This window comes from Cucurbita maxima, unplaced genomic scaffold (assembly GCF_002738345.1).
Source record: "Cucurbita maxima cultivar Rimu unplaced genomic scaffold, Cmax_1.0 Cma_Scf00001, whole genome shotgun sequence".
In the NCBI taxonomy this organism is placed as follows: Eukaryota; Viridiplantae; Streptophyta; class Magnoliopsida; order Cucurbitales; family Cucurbitaceae; genus Cucurbita; species Cucurbita maxima.
Genome location: NW_019272017.1, coordinates 5,069,838 through 5,095,371, shown reverse-complemented (window position 1 = coordinate 5,095,371; position 25,534 = coordinate 5,069,838). Strand labels below are relative to the sequence as shown.

The 25,534-nt window shown below is 35.7% G+C and overlaps 2 protein-coding genes across 20 annotated transcripts; one reads left to right on the top strand and one right to left on the bottom strand.

Moving 5' to 3' along the window:
- The first annotated feature begins 63 nt into the window (after positions 1 to 63).
- LOC111486913 lies at positions 64 to 1,362 on the top strand. The gene is made up of 7 exons (XM_023134082.1): positions 64 to 156; positions 246 to 302; positions 401 to 542; positions 632 to 745; positions 857 to 954; positions 1,034 to 1,091; positions 1,173 to 1,362. Exons 1-7 carry the CDS (start codon positions 64 to 66, stop codon positions 1,250 to 1,252), a joined length of 642 nt encoding a protein of 213 aa, XP_022989850.1. The 3' UTR covers positions 1,253 to 1,362.
- A 191-nt stretch (positions 1,363 to 1,553) lies between these two features.
- LOC111484517 (ADP-ribosylation factor GTPase-activating protein AGD4-like) lies at positions 1,554 to 25,362 on the bottom strand. 19 transcript variants are annotated; one of them, XM_023131158.1, is made up of 19 exons: positions 25,182 to 25,362; positions 22,947 to 23,023; positions 16,717 to 16,817; positions 13,716 to 13,786; positions 13,396 to 13,458; positions 11,482 to 11,526; positions 11,184 to 11,249; positions 9,270 to 9,317; positions 9,084 to 9,179; positions 8,947 to 8,988; positions 7,927 to 8,142; positions 6,962 to 7,093; positions 5,505 to 5,723; positions 4,429 to 4,515; positions 4,074 to 4,331; positions 3,637 to 3,758; positions 3,335 to 3,425; positions 2,675 to 3,123; positions 1,554 to 1,874 (listed from the first exon to the last, which is right to left on the bottom strand). In XM_023131158.1, exons 1-19 carry the CDS (start codon positions 25,227 to 25,229, stop codon positions 1,760 to 1,762), a joined length of 2,346 nt encoding a protein of 781 aa, XP_022986926.1. In that variant the 5' UTR covers positions 25,230 to 25,362; the 3' UTR covers positions 1,554 to 1,759. The 19 variants fall into 19 exon arrangements, with proteins under 19 accessions (XP_022986926.1, XP_022986942.1, XP_022986959.1 ...); XM_023131174.1 differs by lacking the exon at positions 25,182 to 25,362 and having other exon boundaries at positions 16,717 to 16,773; positions 22,947 to 22,980; XM_023131191.1 differs by lacking the exons at positions 22,947 to 23,023; positions 25,182 to 25,362 and adding an exon at positions 15,188 to 15,303 and having other exon boundaries at positions 16,717 to 16,766.
- Between the last annotated feature and the right edge of the window lie 172 nt (positions 25,363 to 25,534).

Below are 25,534 nucleotides of genomic sequence, written 5' to 3'. Positions count from 1 at the left end.
AAAATATTTGGTTAAATTAGAAAAAAAAAGAAAAGAAAAAAAGATGTTGATTTAAGCTTGATTATGGAAGAAGGGAGTGGCTCTAATGATCACATCGATCATCCAAAAGCATTTTTTATTTTTCATAATATTCGCCATGTTCTTCCTGATTATTGGGTTTCTAAATCTTTTCATTTATCCATTTTTAAACATGATTATTATAAGTCAATTATAATTATCTTTTATTTTCTTCCTTTGTTCTTCAGGCTATCCCTCCCATGAATGACAACCCAGTAGAACATTTGGATTCTACTTACAGACATGTAAGTGGATGACCTAAATTTTTGTGTTTGTGTTTGTTTTGTTTAAGGTTTTGTTAATTAAAAGAAATTGTTGTTGTCGCTGTCGATGTGATATGCAGGTAGTGGATGTGATTTTTACGAGCCTTTTGAATTTTTTAGGCAGATTAGGCGGTCTCTATATTAATCTAGGGGGTCAAGGCTATCTTCAAATTTATTCTCCTCGAGCCTTTTGGGATGTTGATTCATTTCGAGAAATGTTGCGTAAGATTTTCTCTTCTGTATTGTCGGACTGTTGATCCTATGAATGGATTCTAATTAACTGGCTGGCTTAATACGAGTAATGAATGCAGGTGAGGTGCTTAGTGATCAGCATAGGGTTCTGCAAGAGAATGATGCAATTATTTGGCATAATACAAATTTGCAGTCTTTGTTTAGTCTCATCCCTCAAGAGCGTCGAGTAATAGGTACGTATCTATTATGTAATCAATTTGTGGCTAGAAAGTGCTGATAGCTCCGTTTGAATATCGACCTCCATATTTAAGTTTACTTAACTTAGTTTTTATGGATGTTTATAGGGTGCTTGCTAGAGGATCAGTATGGAAATAAACAAGAAATTAAGATTCATGACTTTTTGCGATTTTTGGTTCATCCTAATGAAAATTTGGTGTTTGTGGTATGTATCACTCCAAAGAATCTATTGGGATTAGGTATGTAAAATTAAGAATATTTGTTTCTTTATTTATTGGGATTAGGTCGGTGACTTTCGAAATTACAGAGTGCTCGAAGAAGAGATTGATCAATATGTCAAAGGTAATAAATTTTTGGAACAACAATTCAATTAGATAATGTATTAAAAAAAGAATGAACTGTTTTTTTTTTTTTTTTTTGTAGTTTCGGACCCCGGGACACCTACAAATCTGTGTGTCCGATTCATTTGTCAAGAATGTCAACGAAGATGGAATCTTATATAAGGTTAAGAGTATCTCTAAACGAATGTCTCATGCTTAATGTCTTAGCTTGGATTTAACTTCTCAATAATTATCAAACGATGAACATTTCATCGTATGGTTTTCGAGTTAAATTTGTTAATGCACATTTTCTCATTAGTTAATAGTTTCAATTATTTTAATTATGTTAATAGAGTTTATAACTCATTTTACTTTCGTTTAAAAATAAAACTATTTCAATTTAATCAAGAAGTTCATATTGTTTCAATAATTTTCAAATCTCATCTAAAGTTCATATATTTGTAAGTATATGATACAATAAATCAATCAATCAATCAAAGAGCATGTCATTTATGCGAGTGGGCAAGAGCCATGGTGACTGCATGCCACAGCAAATCAATAAGTTAATGTTATGATGGTCAATAATGAAGAGATACAGACGTTATGGTAGATAAAAACACCACCAATAATTACAAAATTCAAGATTCGACTGACAAAAAAATATAAATCATAAGTGTTCCATCGTATTCTTTATTCAGATCTTGTAAGCAAAAGAAATAGCTCCTCATCGGCTATTGCTCCCATTTCCATTGCTCTCTCTAACGCACTTAATCCTCCACCGTCTTTGATGGATGGTCGTGCACCTCTGTTTATAACAGTTACAACAGGCACAAACACAGGTAATGAAATTGTATCAGAACACCACTATCAATGTAATTGCCAATTTGTGTACACTTATAGATGGCACTTCTTTTACGTTATATGATGGAATAAAATTGAGCTTAAAAGCTTACCCCTCCAGTACCTCTTACCAGTATAAGATCATTCTTGTATATAATAAACTTTAGTATGTAACAACCCAAACCCACCCATAGTAGATATTGTCTTTTTTGAATTTTTCCTTTTCGGGTTTTTCCTTGAGATTTTTAAGATACGTCTGCCAGGGAGAGGTTTTCACACACCTATAAAGAATGTTTTGTTCCCCGAAAGAATGTGTATTGGGGGATCTCACATTGATTGGAGAGGGAAACAAGTGTTAGCGAGGACATTGGACCCCAAAGAGGGGTGGATTGTGAGATCCCACATCAGTTGGAGAGAGAAACAAAACATTATTTATAAGGGTGTCTAAACCTCTCCTTAGTAGATGCGTCTTAAAAACCTTAACGAAAAGTTCGAAAGAGAGTCTAAATAGGACAATATCTGTTGGGGGTAGACTTGAGCGGTTACACTGTTAGAGTATTGACATGAAATTTATTGTAATCTATAAGCTAGTGTGTTGAATGGAGTGAACATAATACCTATGACTTTTGATAATCAACCAAGGGATAGTTCTTCAATGTAGCAACTGCCACCCCCACCCAACCCAGAACACCACAAAAGATAACAGCACCAGCATAAAGAAAAATCAAATAACATAAAATAAGACAAAAGGAGAACATATTGTACCTTCTAAGTAGAAACTTAGCCAAGGTATTGTTTTTCTGGGAGATGCATTGGTGCAAAGGCGTACTTCCATTAGAGTCGCATACATTTATATTGGCACCGAATTGCAATAACAGTTCAAGCATCACTTGATTGTCATTTTGACAAGCGAGATGCAATAGTGAGCAACCTTGAAGACTGTTCTTTGACTCTCTAGAATCCCAATCTCTTCCACACAACGATGGATTATGAGATTCTTGATTACTTCCCGAGGGCTCCTCACCCAAATTCGGGCTCGAACTGACACTGACCACATCATCAAAAGTTGAGTTGACAATCGATACTGCTGAAACTGCTATGAGGCGATAAGCTTCTCGCAAGTCATTTGTTTTGACAGCTTCCCAGATACTTTTTGCATAAGAATTGTTGCCGGGTGCTTCACTATCCTTGACCACAAACAGTTTCTCTACATACTATATATGACAAAACTTGTAAGCTTCATGTGAGAAAACTACGAGTATGAAAATGCAAGCATATTCCAAGAATTAAGCCCTCAATGTAGTGAAAACAAAGATATGTAAGTGATCTTGAATGACCAATAATCACAGAATGTTGTGGGGTTGCTGGAAAGGAATTATGAATAATTAAAACAAATAAATAATGCAGATGAAAATTCCCTTGTACCTTAGCATGAACATATTTCTCCCGATGCTGTATGGGATCCTTGAGACTTGGTTTTGGAATTGGCGTGGCTACGTCGTGTTGTATATTATCGCTGCAAAAGTTCTTGCTTTTAGAATTCAATTGTAAATACTAGAAATTTTCTTATCAGTCAGTTGCCTAAAAAATGGTGTAAATATCTACTACCTTGAGAAGAAAGATATACTGTAGGAATATTTTGCTATATTCTGTAAGATTGTACGAAAGATCAAATTTTGAAATAAACTCAAGCATCAAACGAACAATACAACTCAAGGAAATATTACCTTCCCGTATCTGCAAGAAACAATCCTTCCCAAATAGAGTTACAATAAGCATTGCCCAAGTGCCTAAACAAGTCCAGTATTATAGGATCCCAGACTTTGACATCTAATACTATCGATCTTACCTGCATGAGCCAGGAATATAAGCCCATCATGTTTCCTTTTCACATGATTAGGTTAACATTTGTTTTTACAATTGTTTCTGGTGAGTGTCCAAGGTTCCCCTCCCATGTGTTTCTTGTAGATATTAGGCACGGTATTTATTTCAATAACATTTTCGCGCACGCATGTTCCAAACTTTAGAGTTTAAATATAATATTGCATTGTGTTATTACGCAATATTTTCCAAAGCTAGAAACATAAATAAGTAGGAAAGCCCAACTCACCAGCACAAAAATCAAAATCCATAATGATAACAAGATTGAGCCTGATTTGAATACCTTCGAAATATGGACACCAAGATTACGATGAACACCAGAGCATTCTATGCACAACAAAATGCCAAGGTTTAGAGAGGCCCACTTAGGCTCTGGAGTGCCGCATTCTGCACATAGATCATTTCCAGGAATTTCTCTTAATATCTTAGAAACAGAACCTACTTGACTGCCATCTTCTAGTCTGTTTTGATGTAGAGTCTGTACGTTATAATCGTCGAAATTGTTGTTATAACTTTCATCATGTTTTGCTTCCAGAAATGGCTGCAGAACAATTAAAAGGCAGTATCATAAGCATCCATGCTTTAATCCTTCCTTTGTCGCTCACACACAAACATACAAGAAGCTATTGGGACCAAACCTGTTGAAGAAAGTAAGAATTGAAAAGAGATGCAATAGCCCCCGTGATTTTATTGATCCAGTCCATCCTATCTGCCTCGTTTTCGGCCTAGCCCAAAGAGCAAAAAGTATCAACAAAGATTATGTTCAACCAAACAGTGTTATTAGGGACACAAAACTCCAAATCCTCCCAGGTACATTTAGATATCTAAGAATTTTATGTACAACTTCCATACGTTCTTTATTTGGACAGTCCATAAATTGACCCACCACGCTAACAACAAATCCAATATTTGGACGTGCGTGAGAAAGATAGCTGAGATGTTGTACCAAGTGATGGTATTATCCCACTCAACTGATGAAATCTAATGATCAAGTCTAAGTTTCTTCTACGAGTCCATTGGAGAATTTGTTGGTGGGAGCATGCCTGTTTCTTTAAGATGATCTAGTACATATTTCCTCTAGGAGACAACAAGACCTATATTATGAGATCAAACAACTTTCATACCTAGAAAATATTTGAGATTTCCTAGATCCTTGACCTCAGCTTCTTTAGCCAAGTCATTCTTCAACTTCTGCAATTCTGTTTCATCATATACTATTAAGAGAGCAATTTGAGTTTCTGATTTCCTTTTGACAAAGACGCATTGAAAATATCCAAGGTTTATAAGAAAGTTACAAATCTACCAAACCATTCACGAGGGGAATGCTTGAGCCTGTAAAGGGCTTAAGTTTGCATGCATTTTGTTGGATCAACGTTCTCGAGGAATATCCACGTGCACCTCTTCTTTCGAATTACTATCTAAGAAGGCATTTTTGATGTCTAACTCTTATACAGATATAGACCCCAATAAAGATTGGTTTCTAGAGATATAATGATTCTTATAGTGCTTAGGGTTTAGAAGCAGATAGGAAGGTCAAACTAGAAAGTGCAAAGCAGGCTACATGCATTCTCGGTTAGAGCCTTAGAGGAACTCAACATTCAAGTCTAGATGCTAGAAACATAAATAGCTGAGAAGAAAGCAGAAAAACTAGGATGAATAAGCCATTCAAGAACTTAAAAGAAAGTACACCGGGATAGCTAAGTCAACTAGTTACCTGCAAAGTGTAGGTCTTAGAGGGAGAAATTATTCTGAAGCAAAGTCGTAGGTCTGTATCCTCTGCATCCTTCTTTATTGTAGACGTATGCAGATTAACTGTAGAGCAACGCAAAATTTCTTCATTGAATGATGATGCCCTCTTGTGCCTTGAACGGAATCTATCAAAAACACTTTTGTGGTGTTCATTTGAACGATTGAAACTAAGAGATTGATGGCCCTGAAGGAGATATTAACACATTAAATTTACCAAAATTCGAAGATCAGGTCTCAAGGATTTATTTACTTTCCATAATTATTTATATTTCTATCATCATAACCATTGTCTAGAATACTATAAAATACAACTTACACAAGGAAATTTTGAAGTAAAAGGTTTCACCTAGATAGAAAATAAAATTACAAAAGAAAAAGGTGATTTGAATACATAGAAGCCCTAAGATCCATATAATCCACAGATTGATTTTTCAAGCAAAAAGAATAAGATATAACAACTTCACATGAACAGCTGAAATAAGAGCATTACACATAACAAGCACTTGAGGAATCAGTTCCAAACACGTCTCAAAAAGTATTTTTATTTAAAGCACAGCAACAAAAACATATACATGCTTATTGGAAAACAATGTCCAAAACAATTGCCTTCCATAAAAGAATCTCATCCATTTCATTTCTTCTTCATTCACAATAACTAGAATTTCGTCCCACAATAACTAAAATCTTTTGCAATTCAGTTGGGTGAATTGTATCTCATTGATATCCAATCATACGATAAAATCACTAATGACAAAATTTGAGCTATAAAATTGTTCATCATCAACAACAAAACTAGTAACGTTGGAAGATCTTTATCTATACCAACTTCCAAATTGAAAACTTGATTCCATAAATAATTTGTTTTCAATTATTTTCATTGTTTTAGGGAAACTTTTTTTTTTATCAAGTCTAATTTTTTCTAACAAGAAACAAACTTAGCATTAATAAGGGAAAAAGTAGAATAATGTTCGAGGGTACAAAACTTTCTATTTTATTGATAATTGTATTTTGATCCTTTTTCCTTTCTACTACGCTGACCGTCCTTTTACACAATACAGTCATTTGAGTATATCATACGACTACCTTTGCATAACATTGGTTAAAAACAAACCCAAAATGTAGAAGTGAAAAGGAGAAAAGGGCTCGGTTTGTATTCTGCTAAAAACTTAAAACCACCAAAAATGCACCATCTCTTATGCTACATAGAATTATTTATTAACAAATCAACTGCACAGAACCCACCACAAAGAGTTTGATGGGATTAAATATTTTTTTTAATAAGCACAAAGTGCATTAAAGAACAATGAACCTCGGTGCTTAATCATGCCTCGCTGGATGTCATGGTGCTGAAGGTGCTAATTTAAAAAATTAATTTATAGAGAAGATCCCTAGCAATTCTACCAATGTAACAACTAAACGTACCATGTATTTGTTTCCCTTGTTCTTATAATAATAGAGAGCACCTTGACTATCAAGTACGAAAAACATCCTTTTCCATTCTCCCCTCGAACCTGAAGATCGTTTCAAGAGATATCCTTGTTTTATGGTTTCAACCTACAGATGCAAGAATTACAAAAGAATAGTCAAATGATATCGCTGGAGACCTGAAATATTTTATTTTAGGGAAGTATATGTATACAAAACTTATCATTTCCTAAAAGAAACGTAACAGAAGACTAATATATAAATGCTTTCTTGTTACTACGTTTTTTCCGAAATATGTGTAAAATCTTCATCATATTTATTGTTTTGGCAGACTGTGAAATGAAATAATATCTTCACGTGTAGTAGAGTAAATTTCTGTGAAGAAAGCAACAACTGAAATATCGGAAAAGATATAAACTAAAAATTTAAAAATAAATTAGAGATAATAAAAAATTTGGCAAAGAGAATGGGTCTTGGTTGGGGTTAGGTCCTCCGTCCCCAAAATTTCTCATCCCCATCTTAAGCATTGCTCTCATACCATATCCTAGAAGGTTCCTGTAGGAATTTTTCCCATCCCCAAACATAGATGTGCAGAGGACATGACCTCAAACTACAACCGCCTCCCACTTAAGATATTTCATATCATATAAGCTATAACTTCTAAGTTATTTTATCCACAATGTAGAAGACTTGGGCAGTTGTGTTGTGAGACTAATCAAGATAGAGTCTAAGTTGGCATACATTCAGACTTATTAAAAGTAATCATTATTATTGAACAAGTATCCAACACTAAATTAGTCCCCTAGTAAAGTATAGTTTCCAATAATATTTAACACTTCTACCAATCGTTAGATTATCCAAAGAAATACATCAATAGCTTTGAAACATAAGAAAACATTTCAGGAGTTGGGTAAATTAATGGTATTGTGAAAAAGAAAATGAAAGAAAAAAACGTTCTTTACCTGCCCATTGACAATGAACATGGAAGCTGTTTCAACATTTCTGTAGGAACTAGTACCACTACCAAGAATGCTATCAGAAATCACGGAAAGATCTAGGCTATTGGAATCTTGCAAATTGTCCAGCTGTGCTTGTGACCTGAATTCCTGAATTCTTTTTGCAAGTTTATCTTGTTCATTGTTGGCCAGTTCTTTAGATTGTTGTGTATATGTTAGAACCTTAAACAACAAAACGCAAAAAATTACTAGAAAAAAAATGTAATTAACTTGTGCAAGATTGTGTATAGTTTTCCATAAAGGGTGGACATAGCTTATGTTAGGACATATTTCCAGCACTAAATCACAGAAATCTTCTAAGTACCGCCACTAATGCTTAGCCATGCCACAAAGATAAAAAGTATGTAGAACCTACTAAATAAAATAATAACATTGATGGTCTTGTGGCTAAATATGAATTTAAATAGTACAGAAGTGGATTCATGGAACACTTTTTGCAAATTTTTGCTACCAATTCAGATTAGAATAAAGTTGAATATAGATGATAGACAAAAAAGAAGACGAAGTTTGTCCTCGCCGATAATGACAGACAAACTTCCAACTCCCAAGAAGAAAAAATAAGTTAACCAGCAAATCATCATATTGGTCCAAAGGGTAATATCCATACTATAATAATTTAAATACACTGTGTAACAACGCATCCAGAAGTGGTTGCGATATACCTATAAACCATATACAAAATAATGCTACAGTTCCGACAGAAATTCCATCTCTACCGTGAATAAGCTTACACAGGAATAATTTGGAACCCATCAAAAGGATACTTGATGCAGCCACATGTCAGATAACCAAATGAAATATTATTTCCCCAATCTAGGACCCGCTCTATCATCTCAAATGTCCCACCAGAGACAGATTTAAACTAGATGATTGCATTAACAATGTTTTTGTCTCTAACTATATCGACTTATGACACAAGTTCTTCACACCAGAAATTTCAAAGTTCCTGAAAATATAGGAGCATACCTGATGAATGAAAGGTTCCATCTGGCCCAATAAGTCATGGCCCTAGCTCATAAATAAATAAACACTGTTTAGTCCACTTAATGGTAAAATCATTCAATCATGAAATGCAATATCATCAAATAATTTAAAGAGCATACTAGCTTAAAATATCTCAAATGAGCATCCATCAGTGCACTTATAGATTCTAAGAACTCATACTTCTTCTTTGCTTCAACGTTCATGAGAGCATTCACCTACCGCCCTCAAAACAGTAAAAAAAAAGTTAGTGCGTAAAAAGACTAAAGAGAACAGGATAGCAAAAAACAATGTAATCGTTAACCTACTAGATTGAAGCGGCTTTTCTCGAATGCTGACTTTGAATTCAGGAGGTCCTGAAATAAGACTGGGAGGTCATCAATAAAATACTTCAAAAATATTATATAGAAGAAAATAGACCTTCATTCTCCAAAAAGAAAACCAATAGGAAACTCCAAAAAGGTAATAGGGAAGATAACAATGACACACCCAAAAGTGATTGTGCTGATGTTTGAAAATCATTTCATTCCCTTTTTCCCCCTTACTTCTCAAACTATTGTATGTACTACTTTGAAATCCTGGTTCGACTTGACCAAGTCATTAACAACTCTGCAAAGTCCTTGGACAATGTTTTTAGAAGAGACAAATTCCATGGATGAGTAAATATGTGCAGAAAAGGTTTCCTACATCAAAAGTTAACTAACGAAAAGGCTATCCTAAGAAGAAAGATTAAAATCTCTAAAATGGTGTTTTCGATTACACCAATACACAGCATAAAATAAAATTAAATCTAAAAAGTTATCACCCAATACAGAGAAGCAGTAGGTCAATGCAGAAAGAGACGTCAAGGGTGCTCCAAATTAGAAAAACACACCATACAACAAGACGTAGAGGGTAAAATTCCTTTGACAGTGTCTGGCATTCTGTTCTTCTCACATCTTTATACTAGTGTAAATGCTTGCAGCCATTTAAGGGTTACATCATTACAGCCTTGCTACACTTTTAATTATTTATTACTTTTTTTTTGGCGGATGGAGAAGGAACTCCTCGATCATCTCTCTGTAGCCTTTATTTCTTCCAAAGTGGAAACAAAACACGTAAAAAAAATAGCTCCAAGCAGATCAAATGAACAGCTCCAAAGAATGCAACAAACGGCCCAACTAGAGAAGGCATTTCTTACAAAACTTGATCAAGAGTGTAAACTCTGCTGTGGATAATCGGCCAAGAAAAGAATTAAACCTTAATTGGAACTTCCCCTCCATAGAGTAGAAAAGACGAACTCGCTAGAGGGAGCAGGGTCCAACAAGCAACAAACGAATGAGGTACAAGAAAAGCCCCCAGTAGGGTTAGGACTCCAAAAACGAGCATCTCTTCGCCTTGGGCTAATCTCTCCATGGGGAATCTTTCAAGCCAACGCTTAGTCAAAAGGATTTTGTCTAACCTGCTGTGCACCACTCTTTTTCTTCTATTAGACCAAGTAAATCTGTAAGCTCACTCTCTCTTCCGTAGACCAAGTAAACCGGTTGTTCACCAAGGGGGACTACAAGGTCACACTTTTCTATGAGTCTATTAAAACACTTCATCGACTTGGCAATCCTTCTTCCACCAAACTTTTCAAACGAGAATCTGGTTAAATCAAGTCTCCCGCTAAACAGCAACTTTCTCCACAAAGACCCAGAGATTACCAATCTCCTCCCAAGACGCCTTCCTCCCTTCAGGGGCAGGAGGCCCAAACACACCTTGAGACCCACCTCACCTTTCAGGTCTTGGAACTCTACTACCACTGAAATCGAAAAGACCCCCTTCAACACCTCCATCGCTTTAAAAAGCTTCACATCCCACATTAAGAGAATACCTTCTGGAGCCCCACCCATGCAATTGGATGAATTCAATTTGACATGAAGAAGCTTGCGAAGATGTTGGATGAATTCGAATCTTCATGTAAATCTCCAATTCTATTTCTGAATGAAATCTCTCTCGTTTCTTATAATGATTAACTAATTATTCAAAGTTTAAAAATATTAAAAAAATAAAAGAACTAAAAGGAAAAAGACCTTGTTTTCTTGCATACAGTTTCTAAATATACACAAGTACATCAAAACAACTGAAAATTAATTTAAAGGTCTAACTGTAGAAGTTCATGTATATCAACGGCCAAGAAAGTGAGAAAGACTATCCAGGATAAACTATTAAAAATTCCATACTAATATAGCAAGGCATACCTTTTCAAATTCTGCAACAATGTCCCCTCGTGTGTTCTTTTTCAATGACACAAATTTTTCCCGAGCCTAGCAATGAAGTTATGTTTCAAATGAAAATAAAGAGTCGTGGAAAATTTACATTTACATATTGTACACATATATTTAAGGCTTAGGATCCATCCATTCGCAACGTTCCCCCTACTAAGGTGTTTCAGTTTACGGAAAAACCACCAATTATACCAATTTTCAGAAACATGTATCGTCTGGCAAGAAGGCTTCAAGCTAAGGACAAATCACAAAAGCAAGTATATACAAACACCTGATCGTACTCATGCATAGCTTTATCGAAGCATTGGCGAGAATCCTGCGAAGTCAGAAGAATATTTTAAAAACAAACTCAGTAAGCTTAGAAAGAAGAGTTTCAAATGCTTACAAGCACAATGAGAGAGTAGGCTCTATTCAACAGTTTTAGGGGAATTCTACAATTAACAAATCTAGAGCATATGGTCATGGTCAAGCTCCTCAAATGCCTGTTTTGAAAAATGTACCATGGAGGGCAAAAGTACCACGAAGAAAACTTCCAATTTTTTCTAATAAGAAACCGAGCATACATTGAAAGAAATGGAAAAATGTATGACATACACAAAAATAAAAGCCCAACTAAAAAAAGATTCCAAAAACTATAGGGAAGGACACCAATGTACAAGAATAAAGTCCAACGCATAATTTCAAAAAACCTTCCGCACAAATGCCTATAAAGAGACATAAAACCTAATAACTTCTCATAGCTCCCCTCAGATCTCTCCACACCTCTAAAAAAGATAGAGAAAAGGCACGCCTACCAGAGAACAGTGTTTTTCTCCCAGAAAAGGAGAAAAGCAAAAGCTTCTCCATCATCACCTTGCAATCCCTTCTCAAGACCAATGAGACTCCAAGCGCAACTAAGAATCTGGACCATATCGACTGAGCATAAGGGCAACTCCAAAGAATATGGTCTAGATTCTCCGAAGCATCACTGCAAAGGTAGCACCACCCAGGCCCCCCCAAAAAATAAGTGTCTTTGTACACTTTCTAAATTGTTCACTCTTCTACACAAGACTTGCTAGTCAAATAACATGACCTAGGGTAATGACTAATGGCTAAAGGGAAGACCTAGATAAGAGGAAGGCAGTTCACTCACCTCACAACCGACTAAAGACACCCAAGTGTTCAACTTAGAATGCATTTGATACCCATGATGGAGCTCTTTCCTCTATTAATCTTGAGACCCGACATTGCTTCAACAGACAAAAAGGTGTTCAGATTAACGAAAGAGGTCTCATCACCAGCACAAAAGAAAAGGGAATCATTAAAAAAAATAAAGGTGCAAGGTGAAGTCTATCCATACTCACCCAAGAACCCTTAAACCACCCTTGTCCACTCTAGTAGAGACCAACCTGCTCAGAACATAAAGATAATAGGAGAGAGAATCCCTTGCCTATGACCTCTAGTCGCAAAAATCCTCCCCCTCAGCTTCCAGTTTAAAAGGATGAAGAAGTTCACATTTCTTACACAGCTCCACATCCAAGACCTCTACTAATAACCAACTGCTTCTTCTCAAGGACTTCACCCAAGAATATGTAGTCTACATGATTGTATTCAAAAATGAATCTTTCCATGTTTCTCTTTCTGTAATCATCTATGATCTTACTGGCCCCAAGTGCCTGGGCAAGGATCTGCCTCCCTGCAATAAATACACCCGAAAACTCCAAGTTTGAAAGACTTCCGAATAAACCATGGTGTTAGTTCTTATAAACACAACCATCCAAGAAAAGAACTTAACCTTCCGCTAAATTGAGATATTCATAAGTTCAGCAAATAAAAGGTAATGGAAGAAGAAGGATGATGTTAAATAAAAATAAAATAAATATATCAATTTACAAGGAAATATGTCAAATGACTTGAAAGTCCATACTCTTTCATCCCTAAAGTTCAAGCATCACACTAACATTTGAAGAGGAGGATAAGAAGAACTAAGAGGAAGATGATGAAGAAGATGAAAAAAAAAGAAAGAAACTAGATGACGAGCAAGGAACTACCTCCTCCCAACAAGAAAGATAAAAAGAATAAAAGAGAAGCTCTCATTGTCTAATACCTCCAGCCATCACATTTTAACTTTAGTTTATAAACTCATTATCTCATAAAAAGATGACTAAGATAATGAGACAAGTTCTCAACTTTTCATAGAACTTACCCTTACTCCTTGTAAATCTTCGTTCAGGAACTGCATCAACCGATCCGATAATACATGTTCTACCTGCAAAAATATGAACAAGAAAGATTACAAAGTAAAATCCATATAAGCAGCGCTTGTCTTCAATGCTAAGGTCAATCAAATACAGTTGCATTTCTTTGCCCTTATTTCACACGCCCAAAAAGAAATCAGCCTTAAGGCTTAAACTCTCATACCCCATTACTATAAAAAATAAAAAAAATAATAAATTTTTTTTTAAAAAAAAGATAAATAAAAATAAGAACCTTTTAAACATCCCGTAAAGAGGATCTAGAAATAACCTGGGAACGCAGTTGTTCTTTGTAGGTAGCCAGTTCACGAAATGCAGTGATAAATTTGGATATAACTGGACCTGAAACAAATTAATGTGCAGATAACAAGTCATACTTAGCTTAATATACTTCTGGGTTTCTTATAAAATTAGAAAATAAATAAAAATATAAATATAATCACTCCGGCTCTTTCATGAATTAAACAAATTAGAACCTAACGTGCCTACTATCACTATAGAACCACGTTGTCTAATTAGCTATTTATACCACATACAAAACATACCTCAGGGTTCAACCGGGAGAAAATCAGGTTGAGCAATTCTAAACTATAATCCAAATAGGAAAGGTTCAGTTAAGTTACAAGTTTGAAATTCAACACTAAACTACGCGATAAATAAAAAGTTTGCCCTCGCTCTTCCAAAAGAAACAAGCACTTTTCCTTAAGAAATTGAAAGGAACAAGAGGACAAAGCAGCTACAATAAAGGCTCTCCAATTAGTCCGTATATATAATAAAAATAAACATTAGAGAAAGATTTTGACATCACAGCCCACCCAGCCATAAAATAGATAACAATGCCTAAAGATGGTCAAAGTAATTTTCACAATTCAAGAAGATGAAATTGATGGGAGACCTGAATTGAACCTTTTCCAACTATAAATTTTTTAAAGAAAAAAAAAAAAAACACAACCATGCAGAGATATTTTAAATAAGACTACTCAAAACATGATTTAACTACAATTTTGGTCCTGTTGTCAAAAGCTACAATTTAGCCCCTGGGCTTCTAAGAACTAGAGAAATAGAGAAAATCATTTTTAAATCTTTTCTTGACAAAGATCGAGCTTATAGGGTTCTTGCAACATGTATGACATTCTTTATCATCGAAGGGTTAATTAAGGGATCACCTTGTCTTGCAGTAATAAATAGTACCATCTACAGTAAAAGTCCTCTTATTGCTTGGAAAAGGACAATAAAATATGAAACTAGCACCTTTTTTCATATGATTCGTGACTCTAAGAGTCCACAATCCAAGATCAGTTACATGATAATTGAAAGTAAAATTATAAGTTCTTTTCCTACGAAACCACATGTTCATTGAGAAAAAAAAAAATGAAAGAATGTGCAAGAGCATGTAAAAAAACAAGCCCCAACTAAAGTAACCTAACACTAACTACAAAAAGGACTCCAATACAAAATAACAAGACCAAGCTCACAAAATGTCATAGTGACCAATGCCCACAAGGAGGCATTAAATTAAACTTGGCCACCTCTCGAACTTCTTCACCTAATCCCTTAATCTCTCTAAAAATTCAATTGTTCCTTTTAACCTAAATACCCCACAAAACTTTGCCCATCTACATAAAAGGAGGATTCGAGTGCACCTCCTCCAACAATGATCTATCATCTCTATTACGAGCCCCACAATCACCAAGCAAATTCATCCAGTGATTTCAAAGATATTGAGCAAACTGGCAGTCCTACCGTGTATGATCAAGGTCCTCCTCATATCTCCTACAAAGAATGCACCATTGCGGATACAACAAAAGGTAAGAATTTCTTTGAACACGATCCACGGTATTAACTCTCCTTTGTAACACCTTCCACGCAAAAACCTTGTCATTCTTTGAAATTTTAACATTACAAAATGAAGGAAAAGCAAAGGCAATAGGAGAAGGGATAGACAAGATATGAAGAAAAAAAAAACAATAGTAAGAGAAACTCCTAAAATGATTGAGGGTCCAAATTCTAATATTTCTTCCACAATCAGACAAAGGACGACATAAGCCTAAAAAAATCAAAGAAGAAAGGTCACAAGAATGCAACACTGAGGCCACAAAATGCAGCCTTTTGTTCGGACAATGGTGTAACTGAGAAAAGCACACAAAGGCTTATTACTCACCCAAGTTGTTAAAGAGCATTACCTAAACCTTGCATTAGGACAATGCTTCACTTCTCCTTGTTATTGATAACCATGACAACAAATCAAAGCAAATAAATAAAACACAGGGAAGAATGTCAAAGGAGAACTTCCAAAGACCGCCAAAGAAACAAAAACCACCAAAGAAGGAATAAAGAAGACTCGCAAGATGATTGCTACATGAGTGAACCAAAGGGTCTTCAAAAAAACTTTTGAAGAAAAAACTGAGAGAATCTTGAGGTGAACGTTGCCACTCGAACAAATGGCTTATATTGCTGGAAAAGAGGGTGAAAAAAGCCTTGACTAGGTAGGGCCAGATGAAACAGCAGAACCATAGGAAGCTTAAGGCAATGAAGTCCCACACATCCTTCCGAGAAGTATATCAAGCTCTCGTACCATGACATTTTTAGCTGTCAACTGCTTAGTTCCAATAAAGAAACAACAACAGCAACAATAAATAACAGATTTAGAACTTGAAAAAGGGAGGTTTAATCCTCAATCATTGACCTTAAATCCAGGGAATTATTTATAGAAAAACGTTGCAGACTTTCCTAAACAATTTACAGCCAATTAAAAGAAGTATATAAAAAATTAGGTTTAGAGTATTAATGGGAATATATAGGGAATGTTATTAGGATATTTGTATTGGCATAATGGTAATTAACGAGGGTTTGGGTTATAAATAGAGAAAATGAGGGCGATGGGAGGTAGGCATAATTTTGGGAATGAGTCTATTGTGAGACTTGAGAGAGACTGATGTCATTGAAAATTTCTCTTTGATACTGCAAATTTTCAATATTGTTGTTGTGTTTTTTTTCTTATTATTATAGGGATCCTATCACATTATTCATGGCTGATACAAAAGACAGCTTTTCACTTTCCTTCTTGAGACCCACGGTAATGCGACAATCAGGGAGAATTTATAGATCCTGATTGGGACTTCGGTTAAAGAGAAGTTACTTAGCTTAAAGAGAAGTTACTTAGACGACCAGCATAGATCTGGAAATAGGTCACAATTAATAAATAAGAACCTATGGCTTAGACTCATTAGTTGAGGGAAAGATAATGAATAACATGAAGAGATCATTACAACCTCCAATGGACACGCTGACAGGATCATCCTGTCCAACACCGAATCCTTCCAAAGAATCTGCAAAAGAAATGTCTCCATTACAAGCTTCTCCAAGAGTTTCCCTACAAAAGTAAACATTTGAACAAAGAATATAAATGAATAAATACTACTGAGAAAAAATGATAATATGTTACACGGACAAGGCGACAATATTATTAAAAAAAAAAAAAATTGAACCTAGACATGGGCAGGCATATGTTTTCAGCAATAGGTCACATTGGTCTCTAAATTTTCAAAACATGCATTTTAATCCCAAAGTTTAAGAAATAAGTTTAAAAAGTCCCTCACAGACAGAATCATTAAATCACAAACGAAAAGCTAACTAGACTGACTTGGAAAAAAGAACTTTAATCTCTTCTCTCTCTCTCTCTCTCTACTCTCTCCTCCATCCCTCTCTCTTTTTTCTCTCTCTTGATGCAGGTGCAGGTCTTCCAATGAAGCTTCTCACCCTCCCCTTCTCCGGCCTAATTTCGCCACCAATCTCCTCCTCCCTTTTCTATCGCTGGCCTTCTCCCCCTCCAATTTTCAACGCTCTCTACCTCTTTCTATCTTTCTCTATGAGTATAAAAAAAACGGGCAAAAAGTTTTCAAATTTGGATATCAAAAATCTAGACCACTCCTACCACCTACGATGGATTTTTCAACTAGCTCGCTTTCTTCAATCTGCTAGTGCAGTTTCAACGCCATTAAAGAGCTCTACAACTTCTTCTTCACTGTTTAAATGGTTGTGAACGGTTTCTGCTTTCCCCAGTATCTTCAAGTCGTTGGAATTCATCAAAAACCCATCCATCAACCGAATGTAACGTGCTAACAAAGTGGTTTCAGCTCCACCATGGCTTCAAATGCCTCTAGACTTTTTAGCAATATTTGGGATAACCCATCAAGATGAGTAGAAGGCAGTTTTAAAGTGAGTGTTATCTTGTCAAAATGGTGCTTCAGAATGCCATTTGTTGTCAATCTGAAAGTCACTCCAACGTTTTTAAAGTCTAATGCATGCAGAAGGGATTAGAAGGGTGTTTTTTAAAACTTCGGTATTTTTATCCCCAAAAGTCTAAATAGTTGAATTCAACCACTTGTTGAATGAAGGCTAAGTTTTAACGTGCATGTTTTAAGAACACAAGGATGAAAATGACCTATTGGTGAACTAAGGGACGAAAAGAGTAGTTTTACAAAATTATTTAATTTGAATATGTAAAAATCTACATAACAATTAAAACAAATGATGTAGCGGCCATGTGATCCTATCACTTGCGGCCTTCACCACCTCTAAGGGTTTTTCCTTTCTTTACACCCACTTAGGGCCTGTATAGGAATAGGCCATCTAGATCCCATTTAGGCCAGCTTACCATTTTTTTAAAAAACAAGATGCAAACTTCTCAATGATATTATAATATTTTTTTTAATGCAAAAACTGGACTTTCATTGAGAAAAAATGAAATCACATAAAGGCATACAAAAAAGGAGAAGCCTAAAAAAAAGGAACCAACTACAAGAGTGTTTATCTTAGTATAATAATAATATATATAAAATATCATACCTATTTTTGGCATGTTCTACCAAAGCCCTAAACTAAGCCACCAATGACCTGCTCAAGGTCCTATAATCTCTCCTGGCAAATGAAAAGATATAACCCATACCAACGCTACAAACACAGCCATCCCAATTCCTTCTTCCACCAATGGTACCTCAATCTATCCCTTCAGAAATCCACTTTTAGTTGTGCTTGTCATGAAACTCGACACCCAAAACTACCTGGTACGGAAGCTGATGGTGTTAGTGGTCTTAAGAGGTCAACAACTACATGGTTTTATGTTGAGAATTCGAGTTACACCCCCTTAATTTATTCAACCGACAGCACAGCAAGCTCAAAGTTCAAAACTCATACTAAATCTCGCATATGAACCATGGTTAACAGCAGATCAGGCCTTCTCAGGGTGGTTGTATCGAATATGGGTCTGTAACACTGAATTGCTTGTAAAGTCATAAAACCACCCCCTCTCACCAGGATTGGAATGGTACAACAGGTTGGTGCTACTTTGCACAACATAATGAAAACAGCATGAATATGGCTGAATATCTTAGCCTCATGAGGTAGGCTGCCAACAAACTGAGAATTGTCAGAGCATTTGTCATGAACGAGGATTTAATTACAAATGTGGCCTCAGATCTTGACGTTCAGCACCTCCATATAGTTTGTCGGGTTAGTTTCGAGAAAAACATGATATGACATGAGTTGCACGCCGCTAATTACATTTAAATAATACTCCAATTAACCTTAGAGTAGAGAATCATAACACTTCAAGAGATAAAAAAAAAAATAAGAGTTTGATAGTAGTTGATCAAATTGGTTTGGAGCTCCCGGAAGTTAAGGAGATAAAAAAGAGGAGTTTGATAGCAGTTGATCACATTTGTTTGGAGCTCATGAAAGGTAGGTGGATTAATGTTGCATCAATTGAAGCAGATCATATTTATGATTTTTTGGTAGATCTCAACAAGTTCGACCAAGTCCGTGTACAAATCATTGTAAAAAAAGGAAACACCATCCCTAGAAGAAACAATTTCCCTTACTCGAGCAAAAGAGAGCCGATAGAGCCTTATTTCTTGACTAACGACCAAGTTTAGATGCATTAGCCTTCGCTATAGAGAAAGATAGAAACAACGGAACAGACACCCAATGGAAGAGTAACAGAGACAATTTATGGTGTACCCACTACAAAAAACCACGACACACGTAGGAGAGTTATTAGAGGTTGAATGAAAAACCTCCTAGCCATGAATGGGAAAATCGAGGAGGCTCACAAAATCGTGGTTGGGGAAACAAGGAAGGCATGTCGAAGGCACGAGCATACATCAAAGAAGAGTCCAAATTAGAACAAAAGCCACCAGTGGAGCCTAGTGGATTCAATGATGGAAAGATTGAGAGGTTGAGGGTATTCTTCGACTCCCTCGATAAACCATCAAGTTCAAGTGCTTTGACAATCTCAGGTAAGTCTTCATTCACCTTTTGTATAAATCCTTCAAAGATGAACAACGTTAATTTTTGTATTATAGACTCTGGTGCAACTAAATGCATGACTCCTCACTCACAATATTTTAAAACATATAAACCATGCCCAAGTAATCAAAAATTACAACGGCAAATCAAACCAGTGTCATCATTGCAGGAGTAAGCGATGCATTCATTTCTCAAACCCTTACACTAAAAAGCGTCCTACACATCCCAAAACTATCTAATAGTCTAATCTTCATACAAAAGTTTACCCATGACAGCCACTGTAGTGTTATTTTCACCTTGTCGTGTTGTGTTTTTCAGGATCAGGTCTCAAGATGGGTGATTGGACTTGCTAAGAAATTGAATAGTCTATACTACTTGCAATTACTTGAGAGAACAACCGACCCTACACCTGTGTCATTTCTTAGTTCCACCAAGACGCGATTTGGTTACATCACTTTTGCATGGGTCATCCTTTATTTTGAGATTTATGTTTCCAAATTTGTTTCAAGGATTCTAAGCCTCTAATTTTCATTGTGATACATGTGAATTTGCCAAACATTCTTGTGTATCTTTTCCCATTAGTCAAAATAAAAGTTCTACCCCTTTTTCATTTAATTCATTGTGATACAAGGGGACTCTCAATTGTTCCATATATTTTCGATGCTTGTTGGTTTCTCACATTAATTGATTGTAATCGAGCCACATGGCTATTCCTTCTTAAAAAAAAAAAAAAAAAAAAAAAAAAAAAAAAAAAAAAAAAAAAAAAAAAAAAAAAAAAAAAAAAAAAAAAAAAAAAACAGATGCTTGTAAAATTATTCTTGCCTTCAACTTAATGGTTCGGACCCAAGTTGGAGTCAAAATTAAAATATTTCCAACTGACAATGCTAGAGATTACTTCAATCAAACATTATCCCCATATTTCCAATCTCAAGGTACCATCCATGATTCTTTGTGTGTTTTTACACCATAACAAAATGAAGTAGGGAAAGGAAAAACGAACACCTTTTAAATACTACCTAAGCATTGTTTTCTCACGGAACATGCCAAAAATGTACGGGAGAGAGGGCGTTCTTACTACAACTCACATGATTAATCGCCTTCCATCTCGTGTCCTAAATAATCTAAGTCCAATAGAAGCCCTCAACCAATTTTATCCTCACTTTCAAACATCAAATGGCCTCACACCCTACATATTTGGGTGCACTGCCTTTGTTCATGTCCACAACCCCCAAAGAGGTAAACTTGATCCAAGAGCAATAACATGGGTCTTTTTAGGATATTCTACGACCACAAATGGGGTAAAAATGTTATAATCCCACATCTAGGAAGTCTTACACTTCAATTGTTGTAATATTCACCAAACATAAACCATTCTTCTCTAAAGCCTCTCTTCAAGGGGGAACATAGACATTGAAGAGAGTCAATTGGGAAACTATTGAACCCCTAGGCACACTAAATGACCATCACACAAAACCAGCTATTGAGTCCACACCATCGAGTGTAATTAGTCAATTCATACATGAACCGCAAGAGCCTCACCTTCATGTAGCATATAAAGTGTTACGTTATTTGAAAGGAATTTCAGGAAAAGGAATTTTGTTCAGACGGAACAATTTTCTTGCATTGAAAGCTTGTACTGACAGCTGATTATGCTGGGTCAATAGTGGACAGAAGATCTACGACGGGGTATTGTACCTTTTTTTGAAGGTAATTTGGTAACATGGAGGAGTAAAAAGTAAAATGTGGCGGCTAGATCATCAACCAAATCAGAATTCTGAGCTATTGCACAAGGGTTATGTGAAACTCTATGGTTAAAGATAATTATTGATGACTTATAAATTAAGGAACAAGGGACAAATCAGCTACCAATATTGCACATAATCCTATCCAACATGATAGGACAAAGTATATATAAATTAATCGACATTTTATCAAGGAGAAATTAAAGGAGGGGATAGAATGTATTAGTTATGTGTCGTCTCAGCTTCAATTAGTAGATATACTAAACAAAAAAATTTCACAACTCAATGTTTCATGAGTTAGTATCCAAGCTGGCAATGGATGATATTTGTTCCTCAGTTTGAAGGGGAGTGTTGAAAGAATGACCTTGATTTAAGGACTATTTGTATTAAAGAATGGAAATAGTCGATATTATCTGTATTATTAACTAGTATCTAAGATTTATTTAGATTTATTGTTATATAGTAACTAAAGATTTATTTAAACCTTATCTTGGAGATTTATTTAGATTTTTCTTATCTTGTTACCTAGTATCTTATGTAGCCTTTTTTGTATTATAAAAGGCAAATGTACCTTTCTCAAAAGAAATAAGAAAAAATAGCAGTCTAATTTAGACTTGCTACACTGCCAAGGGAGAAACTAAGAGAAGATTCAAGGAGATGTTCTTTAGAAGCTTCTTTAAATCATTATCTCGATCACAGGTGCCCTCCCACCCTCTGTTTAAAGAGGTGTTTGCTACATTATGAAGATCTAAACACCATATTCTCGAGTGGATCATGGTCAATGGAAGCCTTAATACTTTAAATATCCTTCAAAGGAAGCTTCCATCTAATTATTTAATGTCGTCGGTGTGTACTTTGTGTTTTGAGGTCGAGGTTGCTCTAAACCATGTGTTTTTCGGTTGCTCTTGTTCTAAGGCCTGTTGCTTTATCATTTGTGGATTTTCTCCAAAATTTTTAAGAAAACGTCCTTCAGCTTTTAATTGCCCTACGTTGTCTCCTAAAGCTTACAGTCAATACAGTCAAAACTCTTTTATTTGAATTACGGCTGAAAAGAAATCATAGGATTTTCCATAACAAGCATCTTCCTTGGCTCGATCATCTTAAGTCCTCAAGCTTAAAGGCTTCCTCTCGGTGTTCTCTTTCTAAATCTTTTGCTGGTTTTTCTTTACATGATATTAGCTTAAACTGGAATGCCTTTTTTTTTCCTTGTGATCCCTTTTTAAAATTCCGCTACTTGTTCAAAAAAATAAAGAACTTAAATTTCAACACAAAAATTAAGAAATTAGAGTTGTAAGAAAATTATTACAAAAATGAATAAATTAAAGATTAGCATGATATTGAAGACATTCCCATATTTTAAAGATGGGGGAGAGTAAGCTCTACTCATTCCTCCGGACTCCATTTCAAACAACCTCGACATGGATGGTGGAAAGAAATAAAAATGAAGCACTTACATAAATATCCTACATCCATCGTGTAGTCTTCTGCATCGATCTTCCAACTCATCAGTTGGTTGTTCTAGAGAAAATACCTATAAATAATGGGAAGACAAAATAAAAGGTAAGGAAAGTTATCTGATTGCCTAATGAAGAAAAATCTAAGTTTTAGAAGAAGAGCTTCCAAAGAGAACCAAAGACAATTTTTACAAGTGTTTTGAGGAAAAGCTAATATTATAGAATTCATATTGAATGTTAAATAGGTAAAAGATTGAGAACGTGAATTGATAATGTTCCCGTCCAGAGCTGGGACAGTACAAGTTAACTCACATAGTAATATAAGTTCCGGAAGATTTTTAACATTAATCGCTGCCAACTGAATCAACTTCCAAGAGATAGCTTCCACTCACAATGTGCCATAGAAGATTATAAATAAGTGTATAAACTCCAAAAACAAGAAACGTTAAGTATTAAACACATGATTTCCAGTGACAAGCAAAAGAAAAAGAACAACGGAATGCTTTTTTCTTTTTTCTTTTTCCTTTTTTTTTTTTTTCTGCGGGGGGACTCTTTAGCCATCAGTTTAAGGATTATTATTTAGTTATTAACCTCCTTGTTTTGTGAGTTCACTTTTTTGAATGCTCTAGTATTGTTTTTTTTTTTTTTTTTTCCCCTTAATGAGAGCTCAGTTTCTTATTAGAAAATAATATAAATAAAAAAAAGTCTGTTATTAGCCTATTCTCTTTTATATTCTTATCCCCCTTCATCTGTAACATGTTTTAGGACACTTTTATCATATTTTCTGCACCATTTTTCTCTTTTGGTGAATACAATTTTTAGGACTTCTCTCCCTCGACTCTCTCCCTTTCCTTCTAAGCATTATATAGTATCATTGTATTAGAGCTGACCTAGGAATCTTTCTTCTTGCTTCAAAAATGGCACAACCACCAAACCCACCTGTCTCATCTGGAAATGGACTTGGGTCTTCTTTCTCAACCCCCACAACGACAGCAACACCTCACTAAAATCCACCCACAGCTCATTGATTCTTACTCAATCAGCTTCCAATCATGGGCGTTGGCCCAAAATTACCTTGAATACAGCAGCTAAGGGAGGTAAAACACAGTACCAAATATGTGAAAATTTTGGGCATAGTGCAAACTTGAGTTACCAACCATACAATACCCAACAACCTCGAGCCTTTTTTACCCAATTTAATCCAAGTTCTAGCAGCCAAATTCACACAACCCACGCAATTTTATCCAGCCCCATCCCCCAACCTTACCCGATCCAGTGCCATACTCGACGATGCAATGGTGTATAAACTCTGGCACCGACTATGTCGCATAATAAGGCTTCTCGGTAATGGTACTTTTATCCCTATATCGCATGCTAGTTCTGCATCTTTATTATCACCTTCTTCATTTGCTATTAATTCATCAAGTCTTATGTGAACATCCTATCTTGCACAAACTCATTGGCCTTTCCAAATTATGTTGAGACAATATGACCTCTATTGAATCTTAACCCTTCTATTGTCCAAGAAGATTCCCCTTCAGGGTCATCTTGATGGTGGTCTATATAAGCTAGTTGTGTGGCCTTCCTCAACACGAGCGCTTCATTCAAGCTTGCTACCCGCTACTTTGTTAACTCAATCCACCTCCAATTTATGGCATTTAGATCAGGACGCCCTACTTGTACTTTGGACAAATTTTGCGAGTCTGTAACATTGATGGTTCTAAAGGAAATAAATCTCAACACATGTGCCTCTTTTCAAAAGGCTAAAAGCCATAGGCTACCTTTTGATCTTGTTCATTTTGACTCGTGGGGTATAGCCCCTTAAAAGTCTTCAATTTCCTAAGTTTTCGTTTTCTTCGCCCCTCTAACGAACACAAACTTGCATTCCGATCCACCAAGTGTGCCTTTCTTGGCTATAGTTTCAATCACAAAGGACGCTTACCTTCAATGAAACTTCTTTACCTATGGCTAAACCACCCTCAGGTTCTCTCGTTGTACCCTCCCAACACATTGAAAGGGACAATGATGCCAGACGAATACAGAAACAAGTTCAAGTACAAACAATAAGATTAAATCTACTCGAAGTATAAAGAAATGATTCCAACTGCGACCATAAAAGCAAACAAGCTCACAACTGTAATCAATTCATCGTTAACCACAAATCCAGCAGCCTACAAGATTTGACAGGAACAAACAAACTAAATTTCGGCAATGAGGCTCGTAAAAGGAAGCTACCTGTTTCAGGAACATAGGAGAATCCTCAAGTTTGATGAACGTCCCCATTCCGTCGTAAAATTTTCCTGCGTGTGGATTTGCGTCTTTGTTTCTCAGCTGAGAGCATGAGATTCAGCCATGGCGATTGGGAAGAAATAATGCTTCCATTCTTGTGCACGTTGAGGGCTCCTTGGTCATTATGGCTTACAAAACAGAACCTCAGCTTCCCCCAACCAAATGTCCCATCTTTCCCATTATTCGTCAGTTATTTACACTTTCACCAAAATACCCCTCTACCTCACCAACATTAAAAATTCACCCTCCCATTTTTTTTTTTTTTTAATTATAACAAAAATACCTTTTAAACTATTTTC